This window comes from Saxophila tyrrhenica (assembly GCF_035928015.1).
Source record: "Saxophila tyrrhenica strain CCFEE 5935 chromosome Unknown scaffold_3, whole genome shotgun sequence".
Classification (NCBI taxonomy): domain Eukaryota; kingdom Fungi; phylum Ascomycota; class Dothideomycetes; order Mycosphaerellales; family Extremaceae; genus Saxophila; species Saxophila tyrrhenica.
Window position 1 is genome coordinate 1,003,970 of NW_027041735.1, and position 27,979 is coordinate 1,031,948.

The 27,979-nt window shown below is 54.9% G+C and overlaps 13 protein-coding genes across 13 annotated transcripts; 8 read left to right on the top strand and 5 right to left on the bottom strand.

Moving 5' to 3' along the window:
- Positions 1 to 1,591: 1,591 nt before the first annotated feature.
- Positions 1,592 to 2,427, top strand: LTR77_002334 (uncharacterized protein; the record flags this gene model as incomplete). The annotated part of the gene is made up of 2 exons (XM_064799593.1): positions 1,592 to 2,218; positions 2,275 to 2,427. The coding sequence occupies 2 exons, from the start codon at positions 1,592 to 1,594 to the stop codon at positions 2,425 to 2,427; spliced, it is 780 nt and encodes a 259-aa protein (XP_064662348.1).
- A 218-nt stretch (positions 2,428 to 2,645) lies between these two features.
- LTR77_002335 (uncharacterized protein) lies at positions 2,646 to 4,877 on the bottom strand (the record flags this gene model as incomplete). Its single annotated transcript, XM_064799594.1, has 1 exon — positions 2,646 to 4,877. One exon carries the CDS (start codon positions 4,875 to 4,877, stop codon positions 2,646 to 2,648), a length of 2,232 nt encoding a protein of 743 aa, XP_064662349.1.
- A 1,034-nt stretch (positions 4,878 to 5,911) lies between these two features.
- LTR77_002336 (uncharacterized protein) lies at positions 5,912 to 7,194 on the bottom strand (the record flags this gene model as incomplete). Its single annotated transcript, XM_064799595.1, has 2 exons — positions 5,912 to 6,145; positions 6,205 to 7,194. 2 exons carry the CDS (start codon positions 7,192 to 7,194, stop codon positions 5,912 to 5,914), a joined length of 1,224 nt encoding a protein of 407 aa, XP_064662350.1.
- A 678-nt stretch (positions 7,195 to 7,872) lies between these two features.
- YIP3 (Prenylated Rab acceptor 1) lies at positions 7,873 to 8,403 on the top strand (the record flags this gene model as incomplete). Its single annotated transcript, XM_064799596.1, has 1 exon — positions 7,873 to 8,403. One exon carries the CDS (start codon positions 7,873 to 7,875, stop codon positions 8,401 to 8,403), a length of 531 nt encoding a protein of 176 aa, XP_064662351.1.
- An 82-nt stretch (positions 8,404 to 8,485) lies between these two features.
- On the top strand, positions 8,486 to 9,820 carry LTR77_002338 (uncharacterized protein; the record flags this gene model as incomplete). Its single annotated transcript, XM_064799597.1, has 2 exons — positions 8,486 to 8,616; positions 8,638 to 9,820. 2 exons carry the CDS (start codon positions 8,486 to 8,488, stop codon positions 9,818 to 9,820), a joined length of 1,314 nt encoding a protein of 437 aa, XP_064662352.1.
- A 611-nt stretch (positions 9,821 to 10,431) lies between these two features.
- On the top strand, positions 10,432 to 11,601 carry LTR77_002339 (uncharacterized protein; the record flags this gene model as incomplete). Its single annotated transcript, XM_064799598.1, has 3 exons — positions 10,432 to 10,857; positions 10,915 to 11,360; positions 11,427 to 11,601. 3 exons carry the CDS (start codon positions 10,432 to 10,434, stop codon positions 11,599 to 11,601), a joined length of 1,047 nt encoding a protein of 348 aa, XP_064662353.1.
- A 2,172-nt stretch (positions 11,602 to 13,773) lies between these two features.
- On the top strand, positions 13,774 to 14,019 carry LTR77_002340 (uncharacterized protein; the record flags this gene model as incomplete). The annotated part of the gene is made up of 2 exons (XM_064799599.1): positions 13,774 to 13,903; positions 13,931 to 14,019. 2 exons carry the CDS (start codon positions 13,774 to 13,776, stop codon positions 14,017 to 14,019), a joined length of 219 nt encoding a protein of 72 aa, XP_064662354.1.
- A 1,668-nt stretch (positions 14,020 to 15,687) lies between these two features.
- Positions 15,688 to 17,593, bottom strand: LTR77_002341 (uncharacterized protein; the record flags this gene model as incomplete). The annotated part of the gene is made up of 3 exons (XM_064799600.1): positions 15,688 to 17,106; positions 17,176 to 17,486; positions 17,548 to 17,593. The coding sequence occupies 3 exons, from the start codon at positions 17,591 to 17,593 to the stop codon at positions 15,688 to 15,690; spliced, it is 1,776 nt and encodes a 591-aa protein (XP_064662355.1).
- Positions 17,594 to 18,625: 1,032 nt separating this feature from the next.
- On the top strand, positions 18,626 to 19,738 carry LTR77_002342 (uncharacterized protein; the record flags this gene model as incomplete). The annotated part of the gene is made up of 3 exons (XM_064799601.1): positions 18,626 to 18,648; positions 18,669 to 19,176; positions 19,280 to 19,738. 3 exons carry the CDS (start codon positions 18,626 to 18,628, stop codon positions 19,736 to 19,738), a joined length of 990 nt encoding a protein of 329 aa, XP_064662356.1.
- Positions 19,739 to 20,246: 508 nt separating this feature from the next.
- Positions 20,247 to 21,463, top strand: LTR77_002343 (uncharacterized protein; the record flags this gene model as incomplete). Its single annotated transcript, XM_064799602.1, has 3 exons — positions 20,247 to 20,404; positions 20,459 to 20,872; positions 20,926 to 21,463. The coding sequence occupies 3 exons, from the start codon at positions 20,247 to 20,249 to the stop codon at positions 21,461 to 21,463; spliced, it is 1,110 nt and encodes a 369-aa protein (XP_064662357.1).
- Positions 21,464 to 21,630: 167 nt separating this feature from the next.
- PAM17 (TIM23 complex component) lies at positions 21,631 to 22,401 on the bottom strand (the record flags this gene model as incomplete). Its single annotated transcript, XM_064799603.1, has 2 exons — positions 21,631 to 21,807; positions 21,862 to 22,401. 2 exons carry the CDS (start codon positions 22,399 to 22,401, stop codon positions 21,631 to 21,633), a joined length of 717 nt encoding a protein of 238 aa, XP_064662358.1.
- A 395-nt stretch (positions 22,402 to 22,796) lies between these two features.
- On the bottom strand, positions 22,797 to 23,815 carry LTR77_002345 (uncharacterized protein; the record flags this gene model as incomplete). Its single annotated transcript, XM_064799604.1, has 2 exons — positions 22,797 to 23,623; positions 23,716 to 23,815. 2 exons carry the CDS (start codon positions 23,813 to 23,815, stop codon positions 22,797 to 22,799), a joined length of 927 nt encoding a protein of 308 aa, XP_064662359.1.
- Positions 23,816 to 24,728: 913 nt separating this feature from the next.
- Positions 24,729 to 27,900, top strand: LTR77_002346 (uncharacterized protein; the record flags this gene model as incomplete). Its single annotated transcript, XM_064799605.1, has 4 exons — positions 24,729 to 24,834; positions 24,889 to 25,022; positions 25,192 to 25,584; positions 25,636 to 27,900. 4 exons carry the CDS (start codon positions 24,729 to 24,731, stop codon positions 27,898 to 27,900), a joined length of 2,898 nt encoding a protein of 965 aa, XP_064662360.1.
- Positions 27,901 to 27,979: the final 79 nt, after the last annotated feature.

The following is a 27,979-nucleotide window of genomic DNA, read 5'->3' on the forward strand; positions in this document are numbered from 1 at the left end:
TTATGCGCTGAGATGTTCGACAATCCCACGCCATGACATGAAATCGTTGTATGTATACGCGAGGCGACTTCGACACTCGCTTGGCGAGAGACGATGACATGGCAACGTCGCCAGCCGAACAGTTTGTGCTGCATTCGGATGAGAGCGCCGGGCGGCCCTGGAAAATGTCTTTTTTAAGGCCTTACAGGTCTCGTGGTCATCCTCGATTACTACATCCATCGAAGACATGCCTGCGCATTCGCTTCGCGGGGCTCTAGAACTTCAGGCCTCCTATATTGACCTGTGAGCGGCCTGCTGAGTGAGACATCTCCCGCATCATCACCACCACGAACGAGTGGTATGAGCGGCAACGGCCCAAATCGTTACAATCTGTCGCGGTCCGGGCCAGGATCTCAGAAGCGAGAGTTTCTGAATGAATCATGACGACTAACGTCCTCGGAGATTTCGGCTGCAGAGATCAGGGGAACCATATGCAACTACCGCATTTGACAGCGAGCCTTGACCAGATATCCCACGTGGACCGTTGGACTACTGTACACGAGCCTGTTCTCACGACTGCAGAGTCAGACCGCATCTTCGCTTCCGCTTTGACCGGGCGCCTAGGATACGACTACACCTGCTCAATATGAATGATGAGTGGTGTCTTGGACGTCTGGAGCCGACAAGAAGGTGACAGCACGGCAGTGCGAACATGGCTATGAACTTGATCAACATCTTCACAGCAACACCCTCCTTGTACGGCAAAGAGCACTTACTCATAGAACTTTTAGCTGTGAACTCGACCATCTGCAGCCTTCTCGCAAACTTGAGCGTTCTGCTCCTTGTCAACGGACACCAGCTGAGCCCGTGGTTTACCGGCAAGTCAAGATGACGCCCGATGCATATACCTTGCAGCCTGGAGACCTTGAGCTACTGTTTCCGCAGTACGAATTCAACCTTCCGACGCTTGAAGAACTCTTTTTCTCGCTGCACAGTCATCCGATATGGCTCGACTGGCTTCTACCAGCGCTGCGGCACAGCTTTAACAGGAGTGGACCGACTCTGCCGGATGATGACGCTGGATGGCATGGCAGCAAGAGGTTGCTTTTACCATCTGTTGCATGACCGTGTTCAAGTGAGTTGGACCTTGAATCCGACTTCAGTGCTACCTACACTCGAAGCCTCTCGACTCACAGAACTAGACAGGCTTCTGGAATCGGCGGCTGGGCTATAGAGTAACCGCCCCGTTGCTACCTCCTGCACTCCGCCTGAAAATGAACGCAACTCCAAGCTACCGCCCGTGGGCACTGTTTGTGAATGGCAATCGGCTTCGCCCACAATACTATGGGATACCCGCCGGCTTCTGCGATATGTTTGGTGTTGGAGTATTGCGGCGTACTACTGCCAAGCCTTGCATCGAGTGCATAAATCCAACAACCTAAGCGCGCCCTGATATGGCTTCTGTTACAACGACAGAAATAATGCCTAAGCGCTTTCGACTGTGCCGTAACATACTCTGAACACGAACATATAATGAGGTAACTTCGCCTTTTCACTCACATCTCTTTTAAACACGCATTCTACTATCCCCCAAACACGCCAAGAATCAACCATGAACATGGCATACATCTACGAATTCCCCTTCATCACCCTCTCCCTCCTCCTCTTCACCCTCGGCATCGCCGAATTCCACTACCAAGGCTCTGTCGTCCAGAAACTCCGCCAGGCAGGCCCCGAAATCATGGGCTGGTCGGCTTGGACTCACCCAGAATCACTTCCAGACCGCATCTTGCGAACAAGGCCATTCCACCTCAACACCATGGTCGAGAAGCTCAACGTCGCCTGCGCTTCTATTGCCCTCGTCTGTGCGCTCCTGTGTCTGTATCGCAGCATCCAAGCGGCGAAGACGAGGGCGAACAGGAACACCGCCGATTGCAAGACATTGGCGCATCCCGGCCTTGTGGTCCTCGACAGAGCGGTTCAGATGACTAAACAGGAGCGTAAGGAACGCCACGTTCGCTGGTGGACTTTGTGTTGCGCTACCGTCACCGGCATCTGCGCTGTGTACGCTCTTACCTGCATCATCTACACTTTCACCAAACTCTACGGAAGCTCGACATGGCATTACACTGACGAGCTGTCTTCGTCTCAGCATTTTACCAGGGAGTCCTGGGCGTGTCAGATGGCGGTGCAGTATCCGGATGGTGTGGTGGATTGGGCGCACATGTGTCGTGATGGGGTGAGTAGCGTTTTGCATTTTGGTCGGTGATTTGGGCTGACTGGATGTGATGGTAGCGGACGGGGAGATGGCTGCTGGTGCCGATGTTCGTTTCGTTCACGATGCTTACGGCGCTGTCGTTCGTGTGCTGGAGGAATCGGGAAGGAAACGATGATGAAGCGGAGCTAGAAGGGTGCAAGGAAGGTGGTGTTGCGGTGCAGCATGCTTGATCTTTCGAAATGCATCGTTGATTGTCGATGTGATTATCTCGAAGCTAGTCGAGTACAGCGCAAGGCGTCAAGGCCTACATGACCGGCTCTGTTTCTACCACAATTCGGAGAGGCTCGACTAGCATGGCTTGCGATCGCCTTTACATAGCCACTTTACTCTCGTATGTTGATTGCTTGGACATCTTCTCTTGCCTCAAGCATATATCAGCATGACAAACCTACGCAAGTTTGACTCTCCCAACCCCCTCCCAGCCCTCTCTCCCCGCCTTTGCGACAGTCTCGCAAAACCCATCCAACCCTTCCGTTCCAAACATGCCTACCGCTCCCGCAATCTTCTCATCCTTCACCATCACAGCCTTGACATCCGCAGCCTTCACCTTCTTCGCACGCTCCTTCGCATGCGTCTGCAGAGCTTCAAAGGCGCTTCGGATGTCCTTCTGTGACTCCTCAAGCGCCTCGGCTTGGCCGGTACCTTTCCGCTTCGCCAAGTTGAGGCTGTTGTAGGCGGTGCGGAGGACGTCGAGGTAGGCGTAGGATTGTTGGAGACCTTCTGTGAGGGTGGTTTCGGAGTCGGTGAGCGATGCGATGTTGAGGGTTGCGAGTGCGCTCGACAGGGCCGAGATGTGGTCGGCGAGGTCGCCGCTGTTGGAGTCGAGGTTGAGGAGTAGTTGGAGGGTCTGGTGGGCGAAGAAGCCTGCACGGAGCTCTACGGTGTTCATGCCGGAGCCAGAGCCCGCGACGTCGTTGAGCTGTAGTTGCGACACATCTGGCTGTGCTTGTTTCGTCTTGTCCAGCAATACTTGCAGGTCGAGCACAGGAGGTGGCTTCTCATGCGCCAAACACCATGCCGCATCCGCTACCAGAGCATTGAGGATCCATTGCTCGCCCGGCACACTGCCACCGTGACTCTGCAAGACCTTCTCGACATTGCAGCCATAATTGAATGTCGCGGCGAAGTCCCGATTATCAACAATCTCCGTCCAGTTCGCCGTCACCCTTGGTCCAAGCTCAGCCACACCGCGTGAAATCTCGTTGTAGACCAGTCGATCAATCCGTCTCTGCTCCAGAAAAGTGATCCGCCGTGATAGACTCGTCCGCAGCTTATCCCTCAATTCCTGAAGGTCAAAGACCATACCCGTCTGGCCATGAGCGAGCACACCGGCTTGGGTTTCAGCGAGCTTGTCTTCGCATCTGATGTACATTTGCAATGCGTTAGAGACCATCTTCAGCGGGTCGAGTGTTTCTTTCTTCGTTTGTCCGGTGCTGTAGGGGTGGACGAGCGAGAGGCGGGTGAAGAGTGCGTGGCCGACTGTGTCGTTTTGGATCTCCTTGACGCGGAGGGAGTCGAAGAGATGGAGGGCTAGGCTGCCGAGGTTGAGACGCATGTAGAGGTAGACGAGGATGAGCCTGGACTCGTGGATGTGTTCGTTTTGTGCGAGGAGGGCTTCCGTGATGTGTGCGGCGTTCAGCAGGTAGCTCGTTTGGTCGGTCAGTTCGAAGGCTCTCACCAGGCCAGAGACGGCGAGGAAGCAAGCGTCGACTTTCAGTCTCCGCCGGTTGCCTTCGGAAGATTTGGTGCCTTTGTGGAAGAGTTGAAGAGCGTCTGAGGCAAAAGATATCACCTCCTCAATCTTCGCATCCGACTTGACCAACTCCGCAAACCGCTCCTTCTCCTTCGCCACCTCCGCCTCATACCCTTCCTTCGCGCCATCCCCACTGGCACCCTTTACCTCCCTGTTCGCCCCTCCGCCATCTTTACCTCTCCTCAACGCCTCATAAACCTGCTTACTCTCCCCGAACCTCCTTCCCTCCAATCCAAGCACCTCCTCCCCCGTCCCACCCACCGCAAGAATCTGCCCCGGCACCCGACAATCCAACCCCTCCTCCCCATCAAACCCCTCCTTCACCGCCTTCCTCGCCAAACCCAGCGCCAGCCTCGCCTGCAAATCCTCCTTCGAGCCGGAAAGCAAATACGTCACAGCCGCGTGCGCCATGAACAGCACCCGGTTCCGCGGCTGCATCACCTTCAGCTGAATGAGGGCTTGTTGGGCGTCTTCGAGCCGGGTGTTGGCAATGCCTTGCGAGAAGCGGAGGGAGAGAGCGTCGAGTTTGGAGTTTGTCGTGGCGTTGGGGGCTTCGAGGGCGAGGTCCCAGAATTTGGCCATTTGGGGGCCGAGGGTCTTGGGGATGGGGAAGTCGTTTTTCTGGAGGTCGAGGTGGAGTTGTTCCAGCTGGATGAGTTGGTTCAGGTCTTGGATCGGTGGTTGGAGGGCCTGGAGTCCATCCAGGGTGGGTGTGGGGTCCTCATCTTTGGCGGAGAGGAGTTGCGCCTTGAGGATGAGCAATTCCGGATCATTGGGAGCCTTCTTGAGAAGGTCGGCGGTGCGTTTGAGGCCGTCGTTGTATTTGCCGGACTTTTGGTATTCTTCGAAGGTTGGGTAGCGGGCCATGGTGAGATAGTCCAGCAGTAGGCCAAGGAGCATGTGTCATAACTGGTTGAACCAAGTCGTCAGCATCTTTTGTTACCAGAGAAATCCGATCGATCAGTCTTGACCGTGTGGTGTGTCGTCAAGCAAACACATGATGTGTCTGTCTTTCATGGGCGCTGAAGTCGGAACTTTGCCTCCAACGCCACACCCCGTTTCAGATCGCAGCGCGCAAGCCACACTTTCCAACAATGACCGGGGTGTCTCGCGTGGAGAAATATAGATGACATTTGTTAGGATTGGTTGACAATCATACCTGTCCTTTGTTGGAGCAGCACAGTCACAATTACCCTACCTGGACGATACTTAACCGCTGCTCTTCTCGCGAACTCCCTCCAACAACCACAACTCCAGCTGCACTCCTCCCTCCTTTAAGCAACAGCCAGGACAGACGAACAACCACAACCATGGTCAGCATGCCCCTTCCCATGTCTCCCCATAGCCTTTTCTCAAGCTAACGGTATTTCAAAACAGGCACAAACTCCCCAACAACGCCGCGCAAACCTCGCCTACGCCCGCGCGCAAGAGCAGAAAATGGGCAAGCCCCAGAGCGCCGTCAAGAAGCAGGAGAAGCCGCAGAAGGCGCCGATTAGTAAGGTGTGGGTTTGTAAGTGAGCCCCGACAGTACTCTTGAGAGCTGGGGTGGGAGGGATGGATAGGGATATTGGGTGGAGGAGTGCGAGACAATGGAGCTGACAGGAGGATATAGATTTGCTGTTGTTTGTGGTGTGCGGAGGGTTGGTGTTTGAGCTGTTGAGGATAGTGTTTGGAGCCTTCTCATAAGCGACACGGATGAGAGAGGGTAGGGCGGGAAGGCGAATGGGTATGAGAATGACGGGAGGAGAAGAAGCATTGTACGGCGTAGGCGCGCGTGGAGTCGGCACCAGCAGCCCCAAAAGGGTGAGTATACATGGTATGGCATTGTAAAAGGGCGGCGATACCCCTTCAACATCGCATTCAAGACTGCTACAGAAGTAGAGCTGTATTCACAGTCACAGCTACGATCTAGCCTTCGCTTTCCGCTTCCTCGTCTCGCCGTTCGAGTTAGGCGGTAAAGCGGATTTGAGCAGCGCATCGCCGTCTTGGTCCTGCTCCTCGCCGGCCGTGACTTCCCACTGCACGTGCTCGGCCGTCTGTTTGCTCAGCGCTCGGCCGAGGGTGATGTTGTAGAGGAAGATGGGGCCGCGGACGAGGAAGGTGTCGCTTAGGCGTGGTTGTGGGACTTCGTTGGGCTGGACGTGGGTGTTAGTTTGAAGTCCTTGGTTGGAGGTGCAGGGTCATAGGTACTCACGTCGAGCAGGAATTCCTGCCGATCGCCCTCCTCCGTCTCATCCTCCAGGAATACGTTCCCGACGCTGTCCACGATCAAGACCTTCCCATTCTCGGCGACCGTTCGTTTCTTCGCTCCCACAGGACCGGAAGTGATCTCTGCCTCCTGCGGCGTGCTAATGCCATCGTTCTTCGCCTTGTCCGCTGCCCTCGCACTCTTCACGGGTGCCTTGGACTCCTTCTTCCGATCTTTCTCCATCGCCCGCTTCTGCTTCCTGTTCCACTGCATGCTCTCGTCTCCATCCTGCATAGACTGCTGCTGCCCACCCGTAGGCGTCGAAGTACCGCTGAGTCCAGGAATCGCACCAATCCCTCCTTCATCGCCCCAAGCCATCCGTCTCGCATGCTTGATATACCTCTCCACAAACTCCCTCTGCCTCTTCCATCCCAAGTACAGCGCAGCATAATGGACCCCTCCACCCACAAACACAAACAATCCGAACAAGACCGTGCCTAGCCCAGGCCTGAATCGCTCATAATAGTACCCCGTCCCTCTCCAAGTCGGGAACCCATTGCTCAAGAAATAATCATACCGCTCCCTCTCCGGCCCCCGCAAGATATTCGCAACCAAACTCAACCTCTCAAACCTCGCACTCGCCTCTTTGTCAAACTTCTTGATCTCGCTTTGACTCGGCTGCTTGTGCTTCTGCACATGCGTCGTCGGCTTCGCTCCAGCTTTCGTCGTAGTCTTTTTAGGCGTATTGTACGTCGCGAGCCAGTTACTCCTCGCCTTGTCAGGGTGTATGGTCCGTGAGAGTTTGCGGTAGGCTTTGTTTATGTCCTCCTGACTTGCACTCGGCTTCACGCCAACAAAAGTGTAGAAAGTCGCGTTCTGGCCTTCGGACGACTGGACTTCGTCTTTGAGACGGAAAATCTCGTGGTCTTCTTTTGTCCAAGCGAGGGTGGTGGGGAGGAGGGTGAGCAGCAGTGTTGCTGCCCAAGATATCCTCATGGTGCCTAAATGTTGGTGGAAGCTCTGCGGAGTGGAAGAAAAGTTGCTTTGGGCTTGAAGGAATGCGTCTGCTAGCGTTGATTTCCTTGAGGATTGGCTGGCTCCTCCCAAGCCCTCTCCGGTACGTGGCACCTCACCTAACCAATGTCGTGCTCTGGTGGGGCCTGGGGCGGAGGAAGAGAAGAAAAGCTGGTGGGTAGAAAGAAAGCTGGCTTTCCTGTCCTTCCTCGCACCGCTGCTCTGCTTCTGCTGCTTCCTCTCTGTCACGCCGGCAGCCGTGAAGTCGTGTTGGACAGACACTTTCACGTGCGAGCAAGACGAAAATGACTGTCGGCTGATTGGCTCAGGGGGGAGGGCCCTTGCCAAAGCTTGTGCCTGACCGACCCCTGGTTGCTGGTCAACGCTTCTGGAATTCCAGATCGACGACTGCACTACATTCACCTCTACCTCTCTACCTTCGCGACGACGACTGTCATCGCCGACTCCTCGACCACTCACCTTCCAGTCACTCATTTAGACAGTTTGTAATGTAAGCGCATCTCCGCTTCCAAGCACTTCCGGCAGCTTCTCCTGCAGGTCAGCTTTTGCATGTGCAAGTTTGCTAACTCCTATTCAGCCTCTGCTATACCTCTTAATTCGCGTCGTACAACCCCCCTTACTCCCACAAACACCGCGAACATGGCACGAATCAACATCCCACTCGATGCGCTCACCAGCCGGCTGAACCTTCAAGGCCGCTTCGACTCGGTGCGGTCACAGTCCATAGCGAACCGCTTCGCCAATCTGAAGCCCATTTCAGAGTTCCTCGACCTCAAGCGGCTGTCAAAACCTAAAGACTTCGGGGATGTACAGAACCGAGTCAACTACAACCTGTCCTACTTCAGCAGCAACTACGCCGCAGTCTTCCTCATGCTCAGCATCTACAGCCTGCTCACGAACCTAACTCTGCTGTTCGTGATCGTGCTCGTAGTGGGAGGCATGTTCGGCATCGGCAAGCTCGGCGGCCGCGACCTGGACGTCGGCTTCGCCCGCGCAACAACATCACAACTCTACACTGGCCTATTCGTGATCGCTGTCCCCCTTGGCCTCTGGGCCTCCCCGATCCAAACAGTCCTCTGGCTGATCGGCGCCAGCGGCGTCACGATCCTCGGCCACGCGAGTTTTATGGAGAAAGATGTGGCGGCGTCTTTCTCCGAGGAGGCGGTATAGGCGGTCTGCCGCGCCTTCCTCGCCCTATGACACGGGAAGACCGCCCGGAGCGCCCAGCGGTGGTGGTATGCGGAGAAGGTACATGCAGGACTGGGAGCTTCGTGATCCGAGATTTGAGGAATTGGATGAAAGTGACGAGGAGGATGGGCAAGGCGTTTCGTTGGATCCATATGATGGACGGCGCTTTGTGAGCGATGAATTGTTTTTTGACGGGTACGATATTGGACAGGATAGACATTCACGGCGTGGGATGTATGATCAGGGACGGTATGGGCAGGATTTTGATGGGCAGGGTTACAGAGAGCAGAGGGGTATGGCGTTTCAGGCGAGGGTGAGGGAGAAGGAGGAGGTGTTGATTCAGTCGGCGCTGGGGAGGATTGCGAGGGCGAGGGCGAAGGGCAAGACGAATGTCAATTTGTCCGAGGAGGAGATGGAGGCTTTACAGCGCAGGAATAACCCGCAGCCGGAGCCTCCACCCGCTTTGGCTTCACCGCCACCTACGCCGGCTAAGAATGGGAAGGGAGGAAAAGTGGGCAGTCGATCGAACAGCTCGACCAGTTTGGCCAACCAGAAGACTCGCAAGCGAGGCAGTACTGGACTTTTCGGGAACGGTTCCTCCTCATCGCCAGCGAAATCGAATTCGAAAGCGAAGGTCAATCGCAAGCCATCGGCGGAGCAGCAGACTCCATATCCTATGAACGCACCAGGCATGATGGTCCCTGGACCCGACGGCATGCCCGTCTTCGCACCCATCGGCTACGGCGGCCCTCCAAGCCCGGAATATCGCCGCAACAACTCAGGCGGCTCTCAACCTTCCTCCCGCTCCGCTTCCAAGCACTCCCGCCGCGAGTCCACGCCACCAGAACGAACAGATCCTTACGCCCAGTATCCGATGCGCTATTATCCACCCCATCAACAAGGCATGCGACCGCCTTCCTCCAGCTCCAACCGCTCTTTGCCAGACGACATAGACTGGTACCCACCCGTCAACCCGCGCACACGCTCCGCCTCCCTCGCCTACGACCAGGACGTCCCTCTCGCTCTCCCCGCCGCCCAAACCCAAAGCCCCGGACGGCGCAACGTTTCAAACCCAGCATACGCTTCTCCACTCCGCCGGACCGCAGCCGGTTCTTCGCCTTTGGCCTCACGCCCGACGCCAGGATATCCAAGCTACTCCGACCCAGCCATCACAGGCCACAGAGGCAGCGGTAGTGGTTTGCGGCAGCAGCATGGCGTAGCAGATGAGAGTTCGAGCGGGAACGAAGGGAGCGAGGATGCGGGTGTGCAGGTTGACATTCTCCCTGATGAGGGATTCGGTGGGGGATATAGTATTAGTCGGAGTAGGGACCCTGCTCCTGTGCTGGTGGCAAGTAGTGGGGATGGAGGGAAGAGGAGAAGGAAGGGTGTACGTGGGTAGACTAGCGCTTGTACTTTGGGCGCGGAGGAGCGTCTGCGTCTGTTTTCCGGTTCAACGTGGTTGAAGTCTCATGCTGCCCCCTTCTCACGTCCCAGGACTAAGTCGGTGCCGCTATGGTCACTGATCTCCCCTTCTCCTCTCCTTACCTTCTTCGAGAGGCTTGCACCAGCCCACCCGGCCAAGTCTCGCTGGATCGACCTGCCAGCTGCCCTCGCGGTCGACGAGCCACTTCTCCAACTTCGCAACAGTTCTTGTGGTGCTGAGGAGCTGGAAAAGACTATGACCATTACTGCCAAGCCGAGCATGAGCTAGCGCCTCTGGAGTTTGGGCCAATCACGACAGACGTTGAATTCAAGGCTTTGTGCTGTTCATCCCGTTTGCATAACATCTTCTGCTTAATCATCTCTCTCTCTCTCCAATTACAGTTTCGACTGCCCATGGGCTCCGGTTGAACTTTTCATGTACACGTTTGATGTCCATGGCTCAGGTGGATCCAGGGCGTGGGGCGACTGGCATGGCCTGAGTGACTGCTTACCAATGTTCATAGACAGCAACAACACCAATAAGTACCGGGAACAGTCTCTGCATCAAGCCTCCTGAATCTCACCACCATGCCTCTCCCAACAGAATACCGCGCCTATAGACGCACCCATGGCGACCTCCCACGCACCATCGAGCTCTCGAAGGAGACGCTCCCCACCGAGCTGGCGGCCCATGAAGTCCTGATCAAAATCCTCGCCGTCTCGCTCAACTACCGCGACGTCGCCATGCTCGACGGCAAATACCCCGTCGAAGTCCAGGACCGCGGGATCCCGGCCTCCGACTGCGCTGCTGAGGTCGTCGCCGTCGGTTCTGGTGTGAAGGATTTCAGACAGGGCGATTACGTGACGCCTATCTTCAACTTGACTGAGCTCACCGGTCTCGAGGACGAGAGAATGCAGGCGCTTGGGGGGGATGTGCCGGGGGTGCTGAGGGAGTATGCGGTTTTTGGGAGGGAAGTGCTTGTGAAGTTGCCGAAGGCTTTGTCGGCGGAGGAGGTGGGTGCTTCAATTTGCTGTGGTGGAGTTTCGAGGCTGATGTTCTTTTTGCTCTAGGCGTCTACGTTGACCTGCGCTGGAGTGACTGCGTGGACTGCCCTCAACTGGCCCGCTTCGATGTCGACTACCCGATACGTTCTGCTGCAAGGCACTGGCGGCGTCAGCATGTTCGCCCTCATCCTCTGCCACGCCGCAGGCATCGCCCCAATCATCACCTCGTCCTCCGACGAGAAACTCGCACAGATCCAAAAAATCTGGCCCGAAGTCAAAGGCATCAACTACAAGACGACCCCTGACCAGGAAGCTGAAGTCAAGCGTTTGACAGACGGCAAGGGCGTCGATGTGGTGGTCAACAACACCGGCGTAGGGTCTGTGATCACCGATCTCAAGTCACTGCGAGCGAGAGGAGGGGTGGTTTCGATCGTGGGATTTTTGGCGGGGATGAGTGGGCAGTGGGCGCATAGTGAGCTGATGACTGTGATGTCGAAGAAGGCACAGATTAAGTGAGTTGTTTCTCTTTGGCCCGTTGTTGTCTGATGAACGTAGCTAACGCGGTGTTTGACCTACAGGGGCATCGGTGTCGGGTCGAAGATCGACTACGCATGTCTGAATGCTTTCATCGAAGAGCACAACGTACGCTTCAAGCCATTGCTCGATCGCACATTTTCTTTCGAGGAGGCGCCGCAGGCCTTCGACTATCTATACTCGGGGAAGCATGTGGGAAAGGTTATTATCAAGCTGTGAGATCGGAGCATGGGCCAAAGCAGAGCAAGGCGGCGTCTTGTTGCTGGACTATCCATTAGCAGGTACATTGAGCACAACATTGCCGGCGGCTCGACTGAGATTTGTTGGAATCAATCCCTGCCAGGAGTTCTAATGCTGTAGGGGGACTTGTGCACTCTTCGGTTGGTGTGAGGTGGACGGGATTATGATGGGCTGTCCGGCGTGACCTGGCATCTCAAGCAGGACTGTCTCGAGGTGTTGACTTCTGTCAAAAGCTCACAAAGGCAGGCGGCTGCCCTGCTGGAGTATCCGAGCGTGCCCGAATCAACGCCGTGGGTCAATCTTCGCCAACAATGAAAGCTGGTTAGACAAGGAAGACTCTCCGAATAAGCTTTGGTCAAGGTAACGATTTGCAAGGTGGGTGGTCGTGGTGGTGTTCTCGGGTTGTAGCGACCTTAGACACGCTAGATCCTTCGCGCTGGAGTTACCTATCTCTCATGATACTTTTTCCTTCGGCAGCCTTGTCGATTGGACTGAAGGTCGCCCTACCGATCCTACCGCTTGCGCTCATAATAAGGTACGTGCACGAAGGTAGGATCGACTATATTAGCGGCACTGATTGGTGAGGGATTCCTACAGGGCTGAGAGATTGGGGCGGCCGAAGAGCAAGGATTTCTGGATACTGACTGAGGACGTGTCTTGGTAGTGCCTCTTAGCCGTCCTCAGAGTCTTGGTAGTCTGGAGAAGACCTGGGGAATCCCGGGACGTGGGACGTGGACTCGCGAGGGTTGGCGGAGCTGGGGACGATCCATTGCAATGCTTGGTCGCAGCATGATCCTGCAGAAGGTAAGAAGCTTCCTTTTCGTCGACAACATCTACGATGCTATCCATACCACAGAGCTGGTGACCTTCCGATCCCGGAACTCATCGCCCACACGTGGTTGTGCAATGACGAGTACCTATCAGCCTCGTGTCGACATTTGCCTTCAGCGTGCTCTGCGCTAACAAGGCCGGACGCAATCCTTCGCTGTAGCACAAGGCGTGGTCCACCAACAAGAGGATGGCTTGGCTAGAGCCGCATTGCACTACAGTGTGCACCGCATCACCTTGACCACACTCGATCCCACGTTTCTCATCACTCCAGCTCAGGAATACAGCAGTAGCTGAGCCGACAACCGCCTTGGGTAGCAAGGGTACCAAAGGTAACAAGATCTTCATCGTCACTGGAGACAAGAAGATGCTGACTCTTGGCAGCTGGGCCAGCGCTCGTTGCTGGACCAGCAAGACTGGCAGTCCCAGGAAAGAAAGTAAATGGTGCATATCTGCATCGACCGAAGAGTATCGATAATATCCAGCCTGGTCCCGTCAGAACATGGACGGCTCGCGCTGCACTGGGGATCGAGACAAAGTCTGAATATTAACGAACGGCGGCTCCCCCGACCACCACGACGTGAAGAGCAAAGGCAGGCTCGCCCGATGGTGGACCATCTCCGCACTGCAACGTTGTTCTAGCGGGATGATCTGCGTGTTCTATACTGGCATCGAGTGACAGTAAACGCTGCCCCTGCGCATCTGGTAGTCTTCTCCCGAACTCAACTGCACCCAAAAAGGCCGCGTCGCTCTCCTCGACAGCTTCTCCGCTGACATCCCTCACCCTCATCGGTCGGATCACTCCCACCATCGGTAGCCCAAAGGCTATCCTTGACGGTCAAGCCGTGTAAAGCAACCTTCGTGGCGCTTAGCTCCTCTCTGAAGCAAAAGCGACCGCTTTGACATTGCACTCATACCACGTCTGCATGCTGTACCGTCGTCATTCGAATCCTTCTCTTGTTGATCGTGCCTGCGATTGTACATGATCAGTCGTGAGCAACTGACGGTCTTGCATTGCGGTGCAGCGGCTATCCTGGCAGAGTCGCATTGGACAAGTCTGCCAAAGCACCACATCCACGGGAGGATCACGTCGATGATGTGTCGTCAGACGGGCACGCCGATGTGGAGGATGCATTACCATCGAGGCGATTGTGTCGGTGCCAACGGACAACCCTCGGGGGACTGGCAACTCTGGTGTATATAAGGCGAGTGGTTTCCTCCCAACTCGATCTCCGGGACATCTCATCAGCATCTCTAAAGTCTCAGTTCAGATACAACTCAACTCGATCCAACAACATCTCCAATCAACCACCACAGCCCAACATGCAATTCACCACCCTCGCCTTGGTCGCCGCACTCGCGGGAAGCATCACAGCCAGCCCCGGATCGGCAGAGGTACGGAACGATATGGCTGCTCGCGCAGCTTACGAGAATATGGGCCGTATGCTATACGGTAAGAATAGTCCCCCCTTTGGTGCAGAGCCAGATCGTCCTAACGCGAGTTACAGCCCGCGACCACCTCAACACCAAGCGGGCCTGCAACTGCGCAGCCAAAGCCACCTGCAATGAAGGCTGCAAAAACGGTTTCGGCTCAAACCCTACTGGCCAGGGCGTATGCTACTTGACGTGCGCCGATTCTGCCGGCTGTGGCACGAATGAGGCCTGCTGCTGTTGTGCGGACGGTAGTAAACACGGGGACATGGGAGAGAAAAACGATGACACCTGCGCCAACGTCTGTGCCCCCTACGGTGGGGAGGGTAGTTGTTAATAATGGCAGCATGAATTGCTGTAAATTGTCGACTAGCAGAACGCAGTCGTTTCGGACACATCTGTTCCATTCTTGTCGTGACTTTTGTATCCGCCTCTAGTACCATGGTTGACCGACCAACAACTCTCGTATGGGGCTGGGGCGCTGGGCCTTGTCGTGATGTTGCGCACGTGAATGCGGTGTTGGGTTGTGCTGTAACGGTGCTCGTTGTGCTCCACTCAGCTGTTGTTCCCGACGCTGCTGCGTTGATCGTGTACACCTCATCGTCATTTTCGAAACCTTCCATCGTTGATCATAACCCCGATGGTATGGGGTCGCTCGCGTAACGGTCACGATGTTGCATTGAACCTGCAGCAAGCGGAGCAGTATCAAGGACCTATCGTCCAATCCACACGGATCATCGTGCCGATGCTGTCTAGGCTGGATCGCTTTGAAACATGATGTGTCGGCCACGCAAACCCTGCAAGCCTGGGATATTAAAAGCCCTGTGACCTCGCTCGATCCCAATTCCTAAACAGCTCATCAGTCCAGCATTTCTCGAGAAGCACCTTAGAAGCACCTGCCAGACGTTCCACCTACGGAATCCTCCACCACCTCAGCACAACATGCAATTCACCACCCTCGCCGTCGTCGCGGCGCTCGCAGGAGGCATTACAGCCAGCCCGGGCTTAACGGAAGTACGAAGCGACATGGCCGCCCGCGCTGCGTACAAGAACATCGGCCGCACACTGTTTGGTAGGTTCCATTCTGTACGAAGTAACGCCGCCCTAACACGAGTCCAGCCCGCGACCACCTCAACAAGCGGGCCTGTGATTGTGCAGCCGCAGGCGACTGTAACTCCAACTGTGCTGCCGGATTTGGTCAGAACCCTGCTGGTCAAGGCATCTGCATAGCTACTTGCACCGATGCGGCTGGTTGTGGCCAGAACGAGCTTTGCTGCTGCTGCGGTGATGGGAGCATTCAGCCTGATGGAAGCAATGGTTGCGACTCTGCCTGTCCCAACAACGGAGGTGTGGCGGACGCTTCGACATGTGGTTGATAGCTGTAGGCCAGAAAGAAATGTTGTTCGAATAGATTCAATGAACCATCTTCGAACACTTGCTCGGTCCACAGTGTGTTTATCTCTGCCGCACGCAGATCAGTCCTGGCATGAACGTTAGCTGAGGCAAATGTTGTCTTGTTGTGCACATGATCGTGGTGTTGTGCCATGTTGTGCTCGATTGTTGTGTTCGCTGTATGTGAGCTATGCTAATTCGCTCGGTGAGAGCCGCCGCTAGCTCGTGCTGCAGATTGTTGTGTGCATGGGCCAAATTGTTGTGCGCTTGGACCATGTTGTAGCATGTGAAAATCATACCGGCTACACAACACAACAATTGTGAACACCAGCTAGCGTCCGCGCATTCCGAGCCAATCATGTTTACCTACGATGTTTTCAGCACTCTCCTCACCTGTTCCACGGACTTAACCTCTCACCAGAACTTCGGCTTGACATGCTCTGGCACATCCTCCTTCCCAATCCAGCGCGTCACTCGACCGACGTCTTCAAAGTCGTCTTTGAAAGCATTTTCTGAGCCATCACCAAGTTCTTCTCTGACTCCCACCACTCCAACTTCGTTTTTGTATTCTTCCCACAACTTCAGCAGAGCCTCGAATTCTTCTGGCTGCTGAGCACTGATGTCCTTCGTCTCCCCCGGATCATCCTCGATGTCGAAAAGCTCCCACCTCTGCGGACCATGCGGAGCTGGAACATATGTTATCTTGTATCTTCCACGCCGCAGCGCACCGCTTCCTGCGCATTCGAAGCCGGTAGCATGGTCCGGACCGTGGATTGCAAAGACATCATCAATCGACGGCGACGAGAGGAAGTCCTTCCAGCTTTTTCCACGCATGGGCAAGATTTCGCGGCCTCTGTAGTTTGGGGCCGGATGTTGCAGGCCAGCGAGGTCGAGAAGGGTTGGTAGGATGTCTTGGACGGTGCAGAAGGCGGGGATTATTGCATTGCCACTCGGTCGATCGTTCTTCTGCTGCACTGCTGGCTTGACTACCAACGGAACATGACATCCACCCTGCGTGCTGAACATCTTGTACAGTCTCGAAGGTGCCGTTGCTGCCTGCGCCCAGCGGTTCCCATACCAGACAAACGAATTCGCCCGGCCGATGTTGTCTAACGAATTATCGTAGTACTTGGCAATATGCGTCAGGATGTCCTCCCGGATCATATCTCGAGCCTCGTAGCTGGCTCCTTCGGCGCCGTTGTCGGACATGAAGAGGATATAAGTGTTGTCGTACTCGCCGGAGGCTTTAAGACTGTCGAGAATACGGCCGATATTGTGGTCCATCCGATCGACCATGCCTGCATAAGCCTCCATTGAGCGGGCGGACTTTGCTCGCTCGTAGTCGGTGAGGGTGTTCCAGTGGCCTTGCTCGCGGCCCACAGCTACGATCTCGTGGGGCACGATGTTCGGATCCAGGAGACCAAGCTCTTTGAGGCGATGTAGCCGACGCAGCCGCAGAGCATCTGGTCCATCGTCATACATGCCCCGGTACTTGTCCATGGATTCTTTTGGCGCTTGAAGAGGCCAGTGTGGTGCCGAGAAGGGCAGGTAGGCGAACAAGGGCTTCTCCTTCTCCTCGACCGACCTTTCGTCGAGGTACTGGATCAATTTTGAGGCAAAGGCGTCGGATGAGTAGAAGTCTTCCGGCAGTTTGTTGATATATTGTCCATCCTCAGCATGCAGTGCTGTAACAGCAGTTTCGAAGAACCTTGGCGGCTCTTCTACTTTCTCGTAGTCTGGCTCAAAAGCATAGTGGTTCGCGCAGCCAGGGAGTAGAGAGAACGACCTGTCAAACCCTCGAGCTTTTGGTCCGTACTCTGGCTTGAGGCCCAGCTGTCAATAAGAACAGTCCAAGGTTTAGCATTGCTCAAGAGAGAATGACCGTCGATACTTTGGACTTACATGCCACTTTCCAGCCATCATAGTGTAATACCCCCCATCTCTCAGCAGCTCTGGCATCGCAGCCACACGATCAGTCAGATAGCCTTCATGACCTGGCTTGCCTTGATGAGCGGGCGAGTTGCGAACCATCTCTGCCAGCTGTCCAAGCCCAGTGAGATGGTGGTCAGTTCCAGTCATGAGCATCGCTCTGGTGGGCGAACATGCTGCTGCAACGTGGAAGGAGGTGAAGCGTTGCCCACCATTGTCTGAGGCCAGGGAGTCGATGTTGGGGGTGTAGATTTCTCCTCCGTACGAGCCAATGTCACTGTAGCCTGCGTGGGTTGAAAGGGTCAGTGGTGTACTTGACAAGAAAGGACAGTGCTCATTTCTCACCCAAGTCATCAGCCACGATGATGAAGAAGTTCGGTCGATCCGGCATCGTGTCTTCAAGGCTTTAGCAGATGCGGAGATGATACAGTTCTCACAAAGAGTCGAATCAGGTGAAAGGGCTTCTCCGGCATAGCAAGAGCACAGGTCGATCACGACTTCCTCCAGCAAGAATGGCCATCTTTCCTGCAATCACGCCTTATTGGCCTCCTCGGTAGTCTTACATTCTACAAGCTCCCTGGCCTCACGATAGAAGCCTGGAGAGGTTCATACGGTAAGTCCTGCCGTGCTCACGTTGACCGGAGACGGGACGGGTTGGGGTGAAGCGCAGAGTACCACGAACTTCCGCCGGGTCATGCCTTCGAATTCCGTCACGACGCCGTTCTCCGACTATCACGACAGTGCCTTTATTGTATCATACAGTAGAGGCATCATGTCTTCCTTGACAGGTCAAGATGCAATCCCTCCTTGAAGCACCCTGGCGCCATGGACGTGCACGCCGATCAGACGCGTCGTCGCGCTCCGTGCCTTCTGGTTGCACAAGACACCAATGGGTCGTCGGATAGCTCGACATCTAGCAAGATTGCTGCCCCTTGAACGTCCAACTTCGAGCCATGGCCGGAGATACTTCGCCTCACACCTCAGAAGAAGTCCGCACGAAAGGCAACGATCTCTACCGTAGCGGCAAATTATTAGGAGCCGTCGAATGCTACAAACGTGCCGCAGAACTCGCCCCAGTCAAGCAGCACCTTTGTCGAACCTGTTAGCGGCTTACTATGAGCTCGGCAAGTACGCGGAAAGCCATGAGGCTTCACGGTCAGCTTTGGCTTCGTTGGACAGCGACAGGGAGGCGGCGAAGCAGAAGTTGCGTTTGCGGAAGGCGAAGAGTAATGTGCACTTGATGAACGTGCGAGCGATGCTGTGCAGGTATTGGGGCAGGGAGAGGAGAGGGCGGCACTAGAAGCCTGTCTAAAGGCACACGAGAAGCATCGAGCCAACGTGCGAGATATCAAGGCAACACAGGCCCGCCCTATACTAGAGCTACCGCGCTTCAAACCTGCAATGTACGAGAGTCCGCATCGTGATGTCTGAGCTCATGCGAACCATGTTTGCTAATGCTAGAACAGGCAGACTTCGCTTGAATACTATGTTTTTGGCCGCGACACCCCGGAGTCCCTCTATGACGCCGACGTGCTCCAGGCAAACAGGAATAAGGTGACGATGATGTTCGCCGGCATTGGAGATGCTCGCAACCTGCACGCCTCGTTGGTGCACATAGCTGGAGACAAGATCAATGGCAAGCTGGATGGCAAGCTCTTCCACGTGACGCTTGTGGACATCAAGCCAGCGGTGATTGCTCGAGACATTGTCAACTTCCTCCTCCTAGACGGCCTCAGTGGCTGCGCCAACAAGCCGGCATCGGGCAGCCTCCTGGCTTGTCTCTACTACACTTATTTGGCGCCAGTGATGCCCGCCCGGCTCTACGAAGTCCTCCAGGAACACATCCAGTCTGCCGTAGACATACTCGAAGACCGCCGGCCCCTTCCGAAGTACCTCGATATCCCGCACTTGTATCGAGCGCCTGTGCTGAAGGTCCTAAAAGAGTGGCAGCACGATGCTAGTGCCGAGTATCCGGTACGTCGAATGAGGGAAGAAGTTCCTCAGCAACAGATCCGCAACAAGTTACGACTTCAAATGCAGTTCACGCAGTTCATGGGGCTCTTCGAAACCCCTCCAGAGACGCCAGCAGAATGGCAAAAGGAGCTTCCTACCCTTTGGCCTCACAACTCCGTTACTTCCAGCCATCGACACTATCCGCAAGTACCGAGTCGTCTTCAAAAACGCCAGTGGTGACGAAGAGAACGTCCCGGTCTTCGTGCTGGCCTTCTTCGTCGGTGGCTCGTTGCCGCTGCGATCGAACATCCGTCCTTTCCTGCTCAGCGACGAGAAAGCAGACTCCGCAGCTAAAGCAAAGCAGTTACGAGAGGAAGGCTCGCATATCGTCAGCACGTGGAGCTGGTCGAAGAGCGAGCGGTCGGCGACATTCTGGCTGCGCAAGGATGCTATGGATCAAATGCAGCAACAAGGGAATTGGGAATTGGCCATCTGGCGAACGGACAACTGGCTGCGACAAGGCTCGCTGGCTGCCGTGAGGGATGTAATTGATACTGGGGATAGTTGGACTTCGACGCAGTGAAGCTCGCGAGCATGAGGAATGCACCCTCAACCAGATCGAACAGTTCAGTGCACATGAACTTGCGGCCGAGCATTGTAGCCAATGTCAGCATGTACAGACGCAGGGTCGCGAATGCTGTCGCTGCACCTCTTTTCCCGTCGCTACACTCTACAGCTTCTTGTTCCGAGACGGCCCAACTCTTCAGCATGGCCAGGAAACGAACGGGAATCATATCCCTCGATGGCCCGAAGTCGGTCTCTGAGTTCCATGTCGGCTACATCACAGCTTCTGACATCAGAACGACAATTGCACCCCGCCAAACCTCCCCCATCTTCATCCAACCCCTCCTTACTAAGGTGTTCCACGACGGCTGGAAAAGACCCTGTTTCACAGGAAGACGTCAGAATGTGAACGTCTGAGGTCAAGAGCAAAGAAAGCTAGGTGCTCTTTCAATTAATCTCCTTCTGCTCTTCCTTGTTGTCCATCCATACATCTCCTACTTACCACATCACAACAAAACACTGCCAACATGGGCGTCGAAAACCTCCCCAAGAAGATGAAGGCCATCCAGGTCGTCGAGTTCAACAAACCCTACCAAATCAACGAAGTCAAGGTTCCCACGGAGCTCCAACCGCCTGACATCCTCGTCAAGGTCGCTGTAGCCTCCAACTGCCATACCGATGGCATGTAAGTGGCTCTCCAATCTCATTACGCTCTACCCAGCTAATACCTCAATCCCAGGGTTCAACAAGGCGTCATGAGCGGCCCCCTCCCCCAAATCGCCTCCCACGAAGGCGCCGGCACCATCGTCGCCCTGGGCTCCCTCGCCGCCGAACGCGGTTTCAAAGAAGGCATGCGCGTCATGTGCGGCATCCCACTCCACCCCTGCGGCCAATGCCACGACTGTCTGGGCCCGGAATCTAGACGCCAGTACTGTGGGAACATTGATGGACATATTGGTGTCACGACGGATGGGTGTTTCGCGGAGTATGTGAGGGCGGATTCGGCAAGCAGTACGCCCTTACCGGATGAGGTGACGTTTATGAGTGCGGCGCCTTTGGCTTGTGCGGGTAGGACGGTTTGGAGAGGGGTGTTGCAGACGGGGTTGAAGAGCGGGGAATGGGTGTGTTTGGTGGGGAGTGGAGGTGGGTTGGGGTGAGTTGAGCAATAGGCCTGCAGAGACGGGATATGTGCTGATACTTGGATAGACATTTAGGCATACAGTTCGCCAAAGCCCTCGGCCTCAAAGTCATTGGCATCGACGCTCGCGACGAAGGCCTCGAACTCAGCAAACACTACGGCGCCGACGTCGTCATCGACGCCCGCAAGGGAAAAGACGAAGTCGTCAAACAGGTCCAAGAAGTTACTGGTGGCGATGGCGCGGACTCCTCTGTCGTCCTCTCCGACCACAAAGACGCCACCTCCATCGCCTGCGGCTGCACAAAGATGCACGGTGTAGCGGTACAAATCGCGCAGCCGGACGACATTATCATCCCGTTCAAAGAGATTATCTTCCGGGATATCAAGATTCATGGGAGTTTGGTGTGTAGTCAGGAGGAGAGCAAGAGTATGTTGGAGACGATTGCGAAGCATGGAATTACTGTGACGACGAATCCGTTTAAAGGGTTGGACAAGATTGAGGAGTTGGTGGAGATGGTGCATGGTGGAAAGATTAAGGGCAAGGCGGCGATTATCATCGATCAGGCGCAGGTGGACCATGAGAAGACAATTGGGGCGAAGTATTAGATATTGAGAGGAGCAAAGGTCGTGGTGAGATGTATGGGTGCACGCATCCTGTTGTACATATGGACATCCTGCTCCGAACAAGGATATATGCTTACTGAAACGCCTGCTCCATGCTCTTGAACGCCCGCGCACATGATGTAGCCTGTTCCTTCGCCGTCTCCTGCCAATCATAGCATGTTCTTGTTCTTCTTCAAATTGAACGCCCGCTGATCCTTCAACCACCGCCTGTAGTCCTTCACACTCGCGATCTTCTCTCCATAGTAATCCGGAATGGGATTCTGCGGACTCGAGCTCGCCGGATCAGCCCTATACCTTCTGATCCTCGCAAAGAACGACTTCTCCTTCTGCACACCCATTAGCATTCCTCCTCACCTCCATGGTCTGATACTAGTACTCACCTCAGCAATCGCCCCATTCCACCCCTTCCTCCCCGCCCACGTCTTAAACAACGCCGTTCCAAAACTCGGCCCACACAGCCAGCCTCCCGCCGCGACCGCGAACGTCGTCGCTCCGAGCACTATTATCGGATCTAGACCCGATATTTGGGCTGCCCAGCCATCAATGTCTTGTTGTGCGATTATGGGACCGGCGACGCCTATGGTTGCGCCGGCGGTGATGAGGGAGGACCCGAGGTTGAGGTAGCGGCGCTTGCGGCGGAGGTCGAAGAAGCGGTTCCAGGTTAGGACGTCTTCGGGGGTTGTGGTTGACGTGGGGGTGGAGGAGGTGGAAGCTTGGCGGAGAGCAAGGGCTGTGGGTGCGGTGAGCGGTCGGTGGGGTAGTTGTGTTGCTTGTGGTCGTCGGGATGGTGGTGTAGGTTGTTTCAATGCTCGCGTGCTGGTGGAGAAGGGAGATTGCGCGGTCGGCGCTCTCCTCGATACTGTATGCCTGGCTGTCGGCAAAGCCGAGGGCGACGCTCGGATATATATGAGCGAAGCCATGGCGGTGTGCAAAGGTCTGCGATGTTGATCTGGTGGGAGCGTGTTGATATGAGCTTCTGACGGAGGTCAAGCCCGAAGGTGCACGGACCCGGCAGAACAGCTTGCATGTGAATGTCGTCTCCAGACAATGTCTGTCGCCTTTACTCTCACAGCCAATGAATCAATACGATGTCGATTCCTGTAGTGCTCATATTCAACACAAGGCAAGGCTCTCGAAGTGATGTGATTTGTCTGGAACCAGCACGCGATACAATGTGCTCACGCGACACTCAAGACATGTTGGCAAATAAGGTAGAGTTGACATGATGTTGTGCTATCTCATCCACTCCTACCATCGATTCGCGTAGAACTACAGCGTCAAAGAGCATCCATCAGGACCGCTCATCCTTCTTTCATCAACCGCCCTGGCTGAACGTCCCGCCGTTGACTGTTCCGCTCTGAAATCCCTTGTTGTAGGCACCAGAGTGATTTGTCGTAGTGGCAGGGGCAGGGTGCTCCATCTTGATTGCATCCTTCAGCACTTCGTCTTGAGCTGCCTTTTCCACCAACGTGCTCAACATCTTCTCCACCCCTTCAATCCCCAGGATGCGAACTTCTTCCCTGGCTAAGGTTGACCGCGCCTGCTGGCATTGCGGGAACAGTGTCTCAACAGCTGTCATGATCTCGGTGATGTCGTTGAGCAACTCTCTGAAGATCGGCTTCTCGTACAGTGCCCGCTTCATCTTCGTCATCAGCGGTGCTTTGCGGTTGATAGATAGTTGACGTACTCCTTCGCTGAGTCCTTCTACAACCAAGTCTGGTGCAGCTACTGAAGTGGCTGTGGATCCAGACCTGTGCTCGAGTAGTTTCGGCAAAGAACGTGACTTGTGTACGCGGTCGTGCTCGGTGGCTGGAGATGTCTCGTACTTCTGAGCTTTGTCATGGGCTTCGGCTAACAATACTTTGATCTTCTCCAGGTTCTCGTACGCTGCCTTGCGGTCCTTCTCAGGCATGAGCTTGTTGAGCGTGGTATGGTCAACTCTGTTGTCGATCTCGTCCACTTCGGCTTTCGTCAAGCCCAGCGCTTCCCCCCACCGGCTGAGCCTGAGTTGTGCGTTGGCTAGCTGAAGGGCACTCGTATGGTAGCTCGTGTCGAATTCTTTGATGGCGTGGAGGAGGTGGATGTCTTCCAGCACGACGTTGAAGACACTCAGGATGCTGAGTGCCAGGCCTGCTGCAGTAGCTGGATCCATGTTCTGGCTGTCAGTCTACGCCGTCAAGAGGAGAAGTGCATAAATAGTCCGCTCATCTCTACTAGAATCTGCGAGAACGGACGATTGCCGGGCTCGTTCTTGGTTGTCTTCTGCAACCATGAAAGACTGTCGACGACACCGTCCTTGTTTGCACTGAAAGTGAGATCTGCAGCTTCAGGCATATCGCCTGAGGACCGCGCAGTGATATCAATGCGCTTCTAGCCGAGACCTGCTCAAGGGTAGTCTGCGCACGGAAACAGATAGTCTCTTTGCAAAGGAGCCGACGGCACGGGAGATGCCTCTGAGCTAGTGGTTCACATGGCCAAAATCGATTGCCACTGATCAAGAGTTTTTACGTCGGTAGCTACCGCAAAATCTGTTCTGTGTAGTCTTACAAGGCCGATCAAAAGGCCCTAGTGATGTTCCAGAGACTGCGGAAGGGCCAGAGATGGGGAAATGGGCAGGCCGTGCAGGTTGCCGGCATTATGTCAGTGCTGTGTGTCACCCTGCGCATGTCTCGCCGTGACTCTTTATGCATAATATTGACTCACGCATCCAATCCACAATCGTTGCGGCAATGATAGGACGTAGAAGAGATGGAAGGGTAGAGGTGAGGATAAGATGTGCTTGGCGGTCCGTGCTGCGTCACGTGTTGAGCCAAAATCAACCACACTCGACGCTCCAGCGACACGACTCTACCTTCGCTGTCTGCATTTCAGAACACGGGATGAAACACTCACTGGATACGCGAACGGACCAGACCGAGCCCCTGACCAGAATCTTTGGCTCTTCTTTGCACGGATACGGAATCCCGCTTTGTGGTCCAGGCCAATGCAACACCAGACCAAGGAACCGCAGCTGGCACGGTTAGCAGCATGGAGCCAATGCATCCAAAGCCACGAGACGTTAAAGCTTGCCCATCAGTGACGACTTGCATACGCCTGTTTGCCATGTCTCGCAGTGGCAGGCTCGGCGCAGGTGGAAAGGGACGAAACGCAGCTCTTTTGGGTTGTCACTTGTGTTTTCACTTTCTGATCTCTGCTGTCCACTTGCTTACGTTCTATTCGCCTTAGAGTGCCAGGCACACAGTCCATCATGACTTCTTTGAATGCACACTTCGGACCTTACAATACACGACTGCAAGCTGGGATCATCAACAACAGCAATTTCTATGGCTTCGAACCTGAGGACATACCAAATGGTAAGTTCCATCGACAGCATGTATCGTATACGATGATACGCTGACGCAGTCCAGAATGCTTAAAGTCTCTTGCGTTCAAAGCCATGAACTCGAGGACCTTTCTCGGCGAAGGAATTCAAGGTACTGGACAGTGGATGCTCAACAACAAGGACTATCTCTCCTGGCACAATAGTGGTGGCGTACTCTGGGTGAGAGGTCGTCCAGGCTCCGGCAAATCGGTGCTAATGGACTTCCTGGCGTCTCAAGAGCGGCGCACCCCCTCATCACTGACGAGCGTTGTTCTCTTTCTTCTTTCATCGGAGGGGCTCGGACTTACATCAATCGAAGTCCGGTATGTACCGAGCCATTCTGTTCCAGGTACTGTGCCAGGATCCACAGGCTCTTTCGGACTTCATTGGAGCTAGCTGCTTTGCTGAACGCTGTCAGACTCAGGGCCGGCCAAACGAAGGCTGGGAATGGCATGAACGCGAGCTTCGAGAACATGGTGAGACGGCCCTTCGCGCGCAGGCTCTCAAGGGCCGCAACGTGCTAATCTACATCGATGGGCTGGATGAGAGAGGAGAGATGGACAACGTACGCCTGGTTAAATTCTTCCAGACTCTGTCGACGTCAACAAAATACGCCATCAAATGGTGCTTTTCTTCAAGGCTGCACATACTCACAGGCGCAAAGAACGACTTTGCCATCGATGCCCACCTCCACAATCGAAAGGACATTGAGATCTTTCTTGATGATCAGCTCAAGGTGGCCGTGAGCAGAAGCAAAATGGATCGTCGCTAGCTTCAGTCTATTAAACTGAAGCTGTTGGATCGGACCAACGGTGGGTTTCTCTGGATCCACCATTCCGCTGACAAGATCGAGGAAATGATGCGCAAAGGCGAAAGTGCGGAATACATCCTTGCAGGAATCGAGGTGCTTCCAGAAGAGTTGCAGGACATCTACCAGGATATTCTTGACGGCATATGTACCGAAGTCGACATCGCGCTACAGGTCTTTCAGTGGGTAACGCTCGCATTCAGGCCTCTTCCGCTTGAGGACCTCAGCCGTGTTTTGTGTTTCACCGAATCAAGCAAGCCAGAATCACAGACGGCGGGGTTGTCGTGGTGCGTAGATTCTACGACATTCGAGGAGCGTGTCTTGAGAGTCACTCGTGGCCTTGTCAGGAAGCGCAGAGTAATGCCAATCAACCTCCGCCGGCAGGAATTGAGGGTCACCATCATAGTGCCTGAAGGACGGAATGATGAAGAGGCTCGTCTGGCCGGAGCTTCACTACAGTCACAACTCTTACAGCATGAACAAGCTCGCCAGTGGTCGTCCGCTTTTGTGTTGGACCACGAGTCAGTCTATAAGTTCATGGCGAGGAAAGGATTGCAATCTCTCGCCGCTAGATGCAAGACACCCGCTGTCTCCATCTCTGTCCCAGAAATCCTCATCTCATTGGCAAAAATATGCTTGCGATACCTCTTGACTCAGGAAGTTGCTGTCTTCGCAGACACGAGGATGCGAGAGATGGGATACCTGGATGACCGTGAGCCTTTTATACAAACGGTCACATACGCCGACCACCTGAAAGCCCCTCCATTCGCCCTCTATGCAGGGCAGGGTTGGATACGGCATGCAAAGGCGGCGGAGAAGGGCGGCGCCTCGGACGATAGCATGGTATCTTTGTTCTGTCTACCCGGCATCGTCGGCTGGCAGGAGATAGAGCGGACGTCTACTCTAGCTGACGCAGGCGTCACTTCTTCGAACCAACTGAGTGTGATCCACAGACTCGTGACGCTCGAGATGCCCCGGACACTGGACGCCATTCTTCAGCAGGAGGCGACATGTGTGTCTGTTGAAAAGGCGGAATGGCTGGCTCATTGTCGGAGAATGGTCAATGCCATAGACGGCCCATCGCCTCCAATAATCCTCGCCTTAGATTCTGGGAACGAGGCGGTACTTAGCGTGCTGCTTCGCCATGACGCCAACGTCGATCATCGAAGCCCAGACGATCGGACAACAGTGTTGCATTTCCTTTCGATATGTGGGGGCGTTTCCCTAGCTAAAAGCCTGCGACTGCAACTAAATAGCCACCTACACAAGATCTGTACTGGGAACAGCCCTGTGTTGAAAGCCGGACGCGAAAAGGCGCTGAGACTCACAAGAATGTTGTTGGCCAAAACCAAAGTTGGCGTGCACTCGGAAGATCCGCCCCGAGAGCCTTGGCTGCGAGCTTCATACGAGACGCCGCTATTGATTGCGTGGCGATACGGAACTCCGGAAATGGTCGAATTGCTGTTGAGCGGGCCTGGAGTGGACGGACGCTTCAAGGACAAGGACGGTCTGTCGCTGATGCATCCTATCTCAGAACCTAGCCACAAAGATCCATCCCAGAAACATGAGGAGTCTTGCCCAGAGTCAACCGCCTCTTACCGTCAGAAAGCTCGCGTCATGATCAACAGTGGGAAGTTCGACTTAACGCTCAAGGCCCCATACGATGCAATACTCTTCGCCTACGCTGTCGCTCATGGAGCTCAAGACGTAGTCAGCATTCTCTTGGAATGTGCTGTCGTGGACGTGGAAGAGAGAGATCACATGGGGAACACCCCACTGGCGCGGGCAATCCTTTCGGGTGCCGTAGGAGTAATCGAGCTGCTCATCAAATCTAGGCGTGTCGATCCGAATGCAAAGAGCACGGGGGACATCACTCCTCTCGCATTAGCCTGCCACGCAGGCAGTTTGACAATCGTCAAGCTGTTGCTCAGGGACGACAGGACCAACAGGGTCGAAGAAATTCATCTCAACCGTGGATCAACGATTGCAGCGATGCTGGATGGGCATACGGAAGTGGTCAAATGCATGATCGAAGCCCTCCCTTCATCGACAGTGGCTTCATTTGGTGGAGCCAATGCGCTATACTTCGGTTCACTGTTCACGAGGGTCAGGCGGGCCGAAGACAATGAGGAAGACATGCCGCTGGCCATGCAAGCTATGCGAGAGTATCGCAACTTCCGTGGCCAAGCTGTCTGGGAGGATGAGGCAGCTTGTGTTGAGCTGTTGAGACGTCACAATTTACGGCACTAGTGTACACCACATGTACATAGGGACAAGAGATCGCTCACGGGGCCATGTGATGTCTGCGAGCTTACTAGATGCGGGAGGT